General features: G+C 35.2%; 1 protein-coding gene across 1 annotated transcript; it reads left to right on the top strand.

The window, feature by feature from the left end:
• The first annotated feature begins 831 nt into the window (after window positions 1-831).
• LOC110384134 (muscle M-line assembly protein unc-89) lies at window positions 832-10632 on the top strand. The gene is made up of 24 exons (XM_021345246.3): window positions 832-1106; window positions 1495-1665; window positions 2143-2277; window positions 2545-2638; window positions 3739-3853; window positions 4182-4405; window positions 4811-4914; window positions 5538-5607; window positions 5697-5752; window positions 5831-5885; window positions 6119-6288; window positions 6663-6732; window positions 6811-6911; window positions 7075-7172; window positions 7528-7774; window positions 7865-7968; window positions 8097-8175; window positions 8307-8419; window positions 8868-9015; window positions 9224-9295; window positions 9387-9447; window positions 9690-9811; window positions 9940-10021; window positions 10211-10632. The coding sequence occupies exons 1-24, from the start codon at window positions 957-959 to the stop codon at window positions 10282-10284; spliced, it is 2715 nt and encodes a 904-aa protein (XP_021200921.3). The 5' UTR covers window positions 832-956; the 3' UTR covers window positions 10285-10632.
• Window positions 10633-10852: the final 220 nt, after the last annotated feature.

Here is a 10852-nt window from a genome sequence, read left to right as displayed (position 1 = left end):
GACCATGTGTTTTTTTAAGTACTTATACTGTTATTACCTACTTACCCAGAGCACCTTTTTCATTGTACCTGCGATAGCTAAACAAGAACGAATAAGCTACCTGATTGAATAGTATCGAAATGCATAGGTAAGCTGGTACTTGTTACCCATCAGTAAATTACACAAAATTGCGAAAGGAAAGCCTAAATCCGCCCTTTTTACCTCCACGCCAAACTTTATTACTTCGTAAGCCTAATATTGCATAAATGCGAAATTGAGTTTCTTATTTTCAAAGTAAAACTGCTAACCCTATTGAAATGAAATTAGGCCTCGCAGACATACCAATTTGCCTACAAGTGCATAGTCTACATAGGCACCTAGGTAGATACCACATACGAAGCATATTTATTAAACGTAGGAAATCAGTTATTTTCTCGGAATCACAAAAACTACTACTGGCTCAATAAAACAAACAAAACAAAAGCTACTACTAGCTTTTGCGATAGGTGCATCTGCTGTCCTTTAAGAAACAGTTAGTTGTCCCTCATCAGCGTCAGCAAATAAATATCTCGACAGTAAAAGTTATCCTGACTCCTGACACTATCGCGCTGCCGCTAAATTCCATCATTAGGGGTTACGATATATCCTGTGACTCAAGATACAAGTAGACCAGGCAACGTGTTTCCTACCAAGCCCCAGAAACTACATATAAATAAATTATACTAAACAAAGAAAAACAGATATCGGTGTCACCGACATTGACATCTAGTGAGGAGTAGAAACAACAAAAAAATGTTTCGTCTACCGACCGCCACGAGCGCTGTACGATGGCGTCTCTTCACGCGTCACTTTGTTACGTTTGTGGTGGCGCTAGCGTCAAACAAATTCGTTTGTGATTTGTGATAATCAGATAGAGGTTATGGAGTAAATCATCAATTTTATTTTAGTGAAGTGTTGTGTTATTATCAGTGATAGAAATGGAGGCGAGAAAGGAAACTTTATCTTCCTTTAAACTTTGTCGTTTTTGTTTAGCTCAAGGCGATACGCTAACAAGTATATATGAAAAGCGAGCTACTAAAAACAATGTTAATCTTCCACTAAAAATATTGTCTTGCGTCAATATTGAGGTATAATAATATGTGTTTATATTCGGATATTTAGTTTAATTTATTTTGTCATGTATTTCTTTGTATAAATGATTTTGTCTACGTATAGTAACATAATGGCGCCTTCTGTACGTAATACTAAAAACCATAGTCAGTTTTTTGTGTATTCTTTTCTCTTTGTAAGAAGCATTTTCAAATCTTAAAGTAATGGACAACTGAGTATTTATGCAATTTAATTTCTCTCTAGAATTATGTTGCAATGTAGAAGGATCTCAGATTTGTACCAATTATGTATAATAAATGGGCGCCATCTGGTGGCGCCACAACCTAATTTCCATATAATTACATTTCTAAATAAAATGTTTCCAAAAATAATAAAAATAATATGTCAATAAATTTTTGTTTCCAGGTATTTCCCTCTGATAAAATGCCAACTTACATTTGTGCCCGCTGTAAATTCTTCATGGAAATGAGCTATGATTTCAAGCACATATGCAGGCAAGCAGATGAGCATATCTTACAATATGTACAGAATGCTACACCCTTGACATCTATGTCCTGGCCACAGTCTCTGCTCAAAGTGAGTGTGAAGTACGAATACATGTTATGCTCAACCATAGGAATCAATCTGAGATCTACAATATAATCACCGTAGGACAATATGACAACCAAAACTTAATCATAATAATTGTCCCTAGTTTTTTGGTTAGATGACACACTTAATTTGAAATTCATAGGTGTCAATTGGACATATTGTTTGACTGTATGCAATTGCTGTAGCACTAATATAAAAAAAATGTGAATGCTATTTGGAAGTAATTGTTCAAAACTACGTTTCAGCTATGGCACTCCTTACCCGTCGTATATCTTATATCAATTTTATTGAACTGCTAGTCACAGCAATTAATAGTTAACTATGACAATCAACTTAGTTAACAGTCATAATCAAATCAATCAGGATGTCAAATGATGAAATATTTGAATCTATTCATGGTATTTAAATACCTAATTCGTACTTCAATTGTTGCAACAAATACATTGTGTATTACAATTTTAGTTGTTTCGTATGGCTCACAAAACACCAGAAGTTCCTCTTATGAAGACTGTCATAGAGGGTGGCACCACTGTCCATGTGACCGCACAGGAGTCAGAAACTGATGAGGAGGACGATGAAAATGTCTACAATGTTAAGGTAATTAATAAAACACAATTTATTGTATTTAATGTGTATCCATGGTATGTATGATGTATCTATATAATATCAGCACTATGTTTGCACTATGCTGTAAAGGCTTTTTGTACCACCAAAAATATATGATCTTTTATATGCTATTTAGAGCATCCATACAGAGTCTGGAATAGTCATATGAAAATGGTTCCATGAAATGCCATACTCTAAATTAAATCCATGTCATCAATCCATACAATTTTAATGTACATTACTTTATCAATATTCCAGATTGGAGATGGTTCCGATGATGGATCAAAGAGTGCTCGAGTAAAGGTTATAACAGATATAAAACAAGAAAAGGGGAAACCAAAACGGGCCAAAGGTAAGGCTAATTCTCAAATTTTTAAATGTTGTAAGTTGTCCTATATAATTAGTTTAAATGTTCCAAAACTATTATTATTTCCTATATGTTTTATTTTCGTATGTTCATAGCTTATGATGTCATTTCATTTCATTCTCATGCACGGCTTGCGAAGTCTGATCTTTAATGAAATGTATTTATTTGAGCTGATCTAAAGCTCTCTATTGTTTTAAAATGACCCTGCACCGTCCAGCATTATTACTCTTCTATAATTTTAAAGCAATCGCGATTTTGTAGTTTTTAAAAGTGTTTCTTTCACAGTGGCAGTTTGTTCATAATGCTAATAAGGTATGTCTATATTTGTGTAAATTTTTAATTTAAGTTACTCATCCAATCTTTTTTTAATCCTTTCACAAAATTAGTGTAAGTCATCTTTTATTTTGTAGTGCTCAATGTTTGCATGTTTTCATCATAAAGTAGATTGTATTTCTTGTCCTAAAAAATATGTTTAAAAGCTAATTATATTGTTGATCACTGTAATAGATTCATTAGATTTTGAATACATCATTCATTAAATAGATCCATTTTAAATATGATCCATTCCATTAAAAATATCAACATCACACCATTTTATTCATCATCTTATCATACTTAGTTCCTTTAGAGTCTAAACTAAACCTGACACTATTTATGTGTTATTTATTCTTTCATTAGCCATCTTAGAGGCACCAAAACCAAAAAACTGTAAACGAAAAAGGAGATCATCCTCTCCTCGAAAAAGGTATGATTTATTTACACGTTTGGACGTTAAACCATGTTAGAATAAGTTCATGTAATAATGTTATGTCCCACAGATGGAGTCTCTACACCTCCCTCTGGGATGACGAACCTGTAGCTGGACGAGAAATATTTTGCTGCAAATACTGTTCATTGCGTAAGTCAATGGACAATATTTGCAGCCTGAGGAACCAAATCATTCATCACGCACGGCACTTGCGAACACATCATAACTATGAGCTATGAACATACGGATTTTATTACTAATTTATGAATGAATTAAAAAAAATGTATAGGTTTACCATGCTAAATCAGTGATAAAGTTATTTTAATAAATTTTGAAGGTTTCGCAACGGGGCAGAAGTTAGCGAGACATGTGCGCTCAACACACGTTGAGGAAAGGTCGTTCCCGTGCAAGTATTGTAACAAAAGCTTCGTCAAGTCTCATCACTATACCAGGTAACAATGCTACGCTATATTTTGAGAGAATAAAATACCCTTGTAACTTACAAGTATAAAGCCGCTTTAAGATTGTAGACTAAAAGAAGTAAAAAAGTTTTGATACCAATTTATGGGAAACCATTATTATAATAAATGATATATTTTAATAAATGATTACCCGTCCATTAGGCTGAGCCTGCACTTTTATAAGCTTGCAGGGAAAACTATTGCAATGACTATTCTATATATTACAGAAACATACAACAAATGTATACCAAATAACTAAAATACTGGTTTAAATTAGCCATAAAATTCTCCTAATTATTATTTTCGTGTATATTGTCAGACATCTTCGTCTAAAACACCGTGAGACGATCCGCACGTGCCGCGGCCCGTTCGGCGAGACGGACCAGTACCGCTGCGAGCAGTGCGAGGACAGCTTCGCGACGCAGGACGAGCTCATCTACCACTCCGCTATACATGCGACCCAGAGCCTCACCTGTCCCCTGTGCCAGGAGAAGTCAGAGGACGTTGATGCCGTCACTGCGCATATTAAGTCTCATGTCAATGGTATGTCAAAGTCAAATGTTTTTTTTTTCAAATAGGCCTTTTCAGGCTCCTATGAAAAGTCACACTAGTTGCATCTTAATTGCTAAAACTTTTTATCTTATTGACAGTATTGCTGACTTAATGAAGCTTTAATTTTAACAGATCTTCCTGCAACTGTCGGATAGTCTGTTAAATTCACTTAACTTGTTAGGAAATTACCTTTATGAGTTAACCCCTATTCCTACATTGTTTTTTTTGTAACAAATCTGGTAGCAGCGCTATAGAAATATTTAATTAATTAATTGTTTGACGATAAGCAGAATTTATCTTTCATTGTAATTTGTTTCGTTTTTTTTTTATATTTGTTGTATATTTAACTTTTATTCAGAGATATATGAAAGTAATATAACATTTGTTCTACAAAAGGTTTGGAGTACATGTGTGACTTGTGCGAGCTGGTGTTCACGTCGAAGGAAAAGCTGGACAATCATATTCACAACGCGCACGGAGATGAACTACATAGTGTACCGGTAAGGGAACATTTCTTCTAAACTAACGTTGCGTATATCGTTAACGTAACGTTATAACCTTCTGCGGAAGAATTTGGATTCCCGCGGCCCCGCGCCCATGTGCAAGGAGGACACAGGGTGGTTTTAGCCGGTAAGAGTCCGGCACACCCCTCCGCCTCTCCGCAGGCGGAGGAAGTCCATGATCATTTCTCCCTTAAAAAAAAGTTATAACCTTAAGAGCTCCCGGTGCAAACTTTTAGTCGGCCAACAGTCTGTTTGTTGTCATAAATCAGTTTGGAAATAGATTGTAGAACGCACATTACAACGATCCGATATCTAGTCGAGATCAAACCAACTGAAAACTTTGATTGGCTTCAAGATTTCCTTTAGAAAAAAAATTACAACCATCAGGTCGACTGTCGGCCGACTGTTTAGTATGCAACGTGCGGATACGCAAGACAGAATTCGAGAGAACCTCTTTCGTACTTGAAATCATTGATCTGTCCACAGTTTAAGACAAATTCCATGCCATTAACGCATTTAAAATGAGTTTAAGAATCTCGTAATTAGAACTCATTAGTAAATCATAACCATCTTGATGTGTAATTTTTTCTTTTATTTTGACATTGACTATATTATTTTAGGATCTAATGCCGTACGAGTCATCCACTGAAATGGATGTTGATGAAGATGAAGAGGACAATGGCATCAATGGTAGGAAAGAATACTTTAACCTCTTTATAACACAACCTTTTTATAGTATACTTATAATTATCTCTTAACAACATTTGTTCTTTTTTCAGTAAAAGAGTTGGACGACCACATGGTAGTCGAATTGAAGAAGGCTAGTGAATATCTGGTATGTGTGCGATTAAGAAGTCCCAAATATGATACATCTAAATCTATATTTTGTTAATGTGTATTTTCTTATTTACAGTTGCCGAATGCAGCAGACGAATCTGAAGAAAAAAACGCTAATACTAATTCAGAAGGTAAATGCTTTAACAAGCAAGCTATTTATTTCTTTAATGTGTTTTACACTTTAAGTTGCCCGAGTGGGTAACTGGTTTGAAGAGGTCAGATAAGCAGTCGCTCCTTGTAAAACACGGGTACTTAGCTGCATCCGGTTAGACTGGTAGCTGACCCCCACATAGTTGGAACAAGACTTGACAGATGATGATACAATACAAATAAAATAAATATCAATTTATTTCCGAAATTTCAGAGAGTGACTCAGAAATGGGGCTTCCCGATCTAGCGTCTGCAATATCAATGCCTGAGAAGATTGTTGACAAGCCAGTTACTGAGACGGTTTCAATAGCCACTGTAGGTGGCGCCACCATCACCAAGACCTTTACTCCGGCTAAAATCAGCACTGAAAAGGGAGATAGTCCGGTAAATATAATTATCGAAACTTATGTAATTATTATAATCCTTCCGGTTAAGTTTTATATTGTCTTGTATGAGTGAGTAGTAAGAAAAAGTAAGAACTGTAAGAGCTCTTTCACAGCCCTTTTTTTATAGTGAGCTGAATGAAGTTATTAATGATTAACTGCTACTGTTTGTGATATTAAAATGTAAAACAGTGATATCATCCTATCAATATTCCCGAATCTAAAATTTTAATTTGTTTGTCATTCCATGCAAGAAAGTAGGTACCGTAATACATATTGATCAAGCGTGATACATAATGAGTCATACTATCACGTGGCGCTTTTTTTACAAAGCCAATATTTTTCCATAAATGATGTAATTGTATTTTGTATCAGACTGCAAGCATTCTTCGTAAAGCGGAAGAAATCAAGAAAAAAGTAGTACAACAAGCTGCCGCCGAACCAAGTTAGTAGTTTATCACAAAATCATATAATCAAATGTGTTCCAGAATGTTCGGTAATTAAACATGAATCAATTTCACAGTTGCTGAGAAGAAAAACAATAGTAAAACGGAGAATAACTCTGCCGGTACCAGCGATAAGTCGCTGCGTATGTTAGAAAAAGAGTTACAAGAACTTAAAAGGGTAAATAAAAACACAAATTATTCTATGTAACAAATGCTTATGGTAACTTCAATAAGATTTTCTGCCTTTGAACTTTTATAACTGTAAAATAATTCCACAATATTATAAGACATGATGGTGATGAACAGTGGTAGTAAATTTATTATTTTTTGCGTGATTTCAGACCAACCCCCGCGTTGAAGCCGCTAAGACTCCCGCGAAGCCTTTAGAAACGTTAAGAAGTAGACGTGCGCAAATGCACACCTCCACTCCTAAGCCAAGGTGAGACTCGCGAAACAAAAAAACACAATACCCCTTTCTAGGTAATCTCCATTATTTTATTATACACGGTGGTGTACCCGTAAAAATATTTAAGTATGTAAATTTTGTTCACTTTTTTATTATAACTCTTTGCCGCCCTTTGCACAATTATTATGCAGATTTTTAATTTTACTGAATTAAGATGGTTATACCAATGAAAAATGGTTAATGTACATATTTTCTCCTGTTTGGTTGTAATGTTCGTTAAGTGGTGCTGTCACTTCCAAATATTGTAAATGGACTATATGTCGGGCCAGTTAACGCGCTTTTAGCTTTACGAGCTTATTTAAAACTTCTTTATAATTTCCCATTACAGAACGCCTACAGAAGAAAAGAAAACGCCAGTAGTAGCCAAATCACCGGCTCCTGAGAAGAAAGTACCAGAACGTAGAGTTGTTACCAAAGAGAATAAAGAACCCAAAGACACCAAGGAGGTGAAGGCCAACAACGGTAACGTTAAGGAAGACAAAGATAAGGAGGTAAAGGAAAAGGTAGCGAAAGATAAAGAAACAAAGGAAAAAGATGTCAAACAGAAGGAGGTGAAAGAAAAAGAAACACCTAAGGTTTGTTGCGTGTTTCTTATTACACTGATCCTGTCCATAATTTGTCGTATTTAATTGCTTCTATTTTATGTGTCATTTATTCTGTTGTAGAGTGTAGTCAAAAATGGTAATGACAAGAGCAATCCTGAGGAAGGTATTCGTAGATCTACAAGACCTTCCAAAATCAAGGATTACGCTAAGATGATACGTGACAGGTAATTCAAAACACTAGCTTTATCACAAACTTATGTTATCTGTCAATCTATTGATACTAGACTGCAGTTACTGGTATTAAGTTCTAGTAGTATGTGTATTTTATAATAAAACTTGAATGATTTATCAGGTCCCAGGATTCCGATGAAAATGACGATTCAGATGACACTGATGATGAAGAATATAAAGAGACTGAGAAAGTTCCCGAGGTAACAAATAAAACTACGAAATTTTATGTAGTAAATAAATAATCGAGCCTAGACTTCTGAACTTAGAATAACTCCTGTATTATAAGTTCAAATTCTCTAATCGTAGTTATATCTAAGTTGTAATGTTACAGACAAAAACAAGAGCACGCAGATCGAGTATCAAGACTCCGGCACCCAAAACCACTCCTTCGCCTGCGCCTAGGAAACGTGGCCGGCCGCGCAAGGACGCTACTACTACTCCTGTGTAAGTATCACCTACAGTTTACTTACCAAAAGCTTCCCGAAATTTCGCACACTTCCTTGTAGAACTCATCATCATCATCTCCCGAGCCTTTTCCCAACGATGTTGGGATCGTCTTCCAGTCTAACTGGATGAAGCTGAGTACCAGTGTTTTACAAGAATCGACTACCCTATCTGACCTCCTCTACCCAGTTACCCGGTCAACCCAATACCTTTGGTAACACTGGTTGTCTTACCAAGACTTCTTTGTAGAACTACAGTAAAATAACCCATAAACGTATTCAAGATTCCGCGAATCTTGATACTCAATTGTTTTACCGTCTAAGCTTACGAATCACCCAACCAAATGCACTATTTGGCACCATATAAGATATGCAGAAACACAAAATTTAAACCTCCTTATAAAAAATTGAAAATTGATTGCAGTATAGGAAAATTTTCTTTTTTACAGAGCTGCCAAAGTTCGGAAAGAGGAAGTTGAAGACGAGGAAGAAGATGCTTCTGAAAGTGAAAAGGACAAGTCTAAGACTGCGCCCGCAGCTGAAAAAGAAAAAACGCCCGAAGTCAAGAGCACACCAGAAACCCCTGCAGAAACTAATGTAAGTGTACATTTAAATAATAAAAAAACAATATATTTTTTACCATATAACGGTATTAATTTTATAACAAACTGTTCATTATTTAGAAGTAAACTAAATCTATATTTACATATACAAAAGAACTTAAATCCAATAAAGGGCGTCGAAAAATTGGTCCTCATCGCAGTCACCCGGCATTGTATTTTACGGTCGTAAATTAATGTTTCAGGAGACTAACAAACCAACTGAACAGAAGCCAGCAAGTACAATAGTATCGCCCACTGGACAGACTTTGAAGAAAGTAAGTATACCTCTTTGCTCACACTTATACTAGAAAACTACTAGACCTGACTTGGGAACGTTATTATAAAATGATTTTATTCTATTTTCAGATACCTATCAGAGCCTTACCTCCCGGAGTGAAACCAATGCCTTTACCAGTAACTGCGAGACGTGAGTAATTCTAAGAACTTTATCTATGTAAATAATTAACTGTTTGTGTATTATTAATTGTATTTCATCCCGTACTCGACCACGTATTTCCTATGTCAATGAGAGATAGTCTAGCTTCCCAACAGCTAAAGTTTTTTTTTCAAATTCGTTCAGTGAACGAACGAAGAATGTTTCCTCTTTATTATATTAGTATAGACTTTAATTATATGAATACATTCTTTACATAATGTTTCGTTCGACAGCAATGGGCGGTGGCGAAGTATGCGAGATGCAAATCGGCAAGAAGGTGGTCAAAGTACAGAAAATTGTTATGACGAAAGCAGAAGTCGAGGCTATGGCTAAGAAGGGACTAGTAGAAATGAAGGTAATAAATGAGAAATAGTATAAATTTGCAGAGCAATAAAAAACCTGAGATTTTATTCCATTTTTAATTAAAATTTTCTCCGAGTTATAACCCAACTTATTGTAATCTTGGTTTTACTTTGTTTACAGGATGGTACAATGGTACTGAAACAGGGAATAAAGCTCCCGACTTCAGACGGATCAGTTCTCAAAACGAGTCTAGTCGGGGACGGTAAGTACATAAATATTTCAAATGTACTTTCGTGCCTCTGTAGTCGTTGAAATTGAAATGCTTATAACACAAATTCTCCTCTATCTTGCTACAACATGATGACGATTTATCAGTCGTTATGTACTTCGTAGCAGTTATTTTTTTTATCATATATTATATATGTAATGAGGTTAAACTTTATTTTTACAGATGCGGGTAAAGAATCTCCTAGTAAAAAAGAGAAGGTAGCGCCAACGCGATGTGACTTAGGCGAAAACTCGTGAAGTGTGCACAATAAACATTGTTTTGTATTATTCTCATTTATCATATTAGAAAGGCACATTGCTGTCGTTTCATACTTATAATAATAGTGTTTAACACCAATGTATTTTATTAAGCAATTTCTGATAGGTAAATGTCACTGTAAACTAAGTATTGTAACGATTTTATGTAATAATGAGGTTTCACCTGTAATGATCTACATGCGTTTTACATTATGTAATTATTATTCTGTAAGAACAGTGCCCTATGTTTATTCACTTATTAAGATTAAATAATAAGACCTAAATGGATTAAAAGTTCAATTATGCAATGCGTTAAGGAACATAAAATAATAAAATATAGTTAAAATATTCCTGATGTTTATTTTTTTGTTGCAAATTCAGTAGGTATCCCTACGAATAACATCGAGGTATCCTATCTATACTTGGTATCGCGCTAGCGCTACTCAGTGCCGTGACTCAATTATTCACTTCTCGATTGTATGTCAAATTAGAAAGTACTTAATATAGGTACGCTACTCAACGATAGATGGCGCGCGGCTAAATGATAGCCATAGCATCAACATGAAAT

The sequence above is a fragment of the Helicoverpa armigera genome, chromosome 5 (genome assembly GCF_030705265.1).
Source record: "Helicoverpa armigera isolate CAAS_96S chromosome 5, ASM3070526v1, whole genome shotgun sequence".
NCBI lineage: Eukaryota > Metazoa > Arthropoda > Insecta > Lepidoptera > Noctuidae > Helicoverpa > Helicoverpa armigera.
This window is presented reverse-complemented; position numbering and strand designations above follow the sequence as displayed.

Coding starts and splice junctions, on each gene's coding strand:
- LOC110384134 (XM_021345246.3), top strand. CDS start 957: ATGGAGGCGAGAAAGGAAACTTTATCTTCCTTTAAACTTTGTCGTTTT. Junction 4,915..5,537: donor ATGAACTACATAGTGTACCG/GTAAGGGAACAT, acceptor ATATTATTTTAG/GATCTAATGCCGTACGAGTC. Junction 7,775..7,864: donor AAGAAAAAGAAACACCTAAG/GTTTGTTGCGTG, acceptor ATTCTGTTGTAG/AGTGTAGTCAAAAATGGTAA.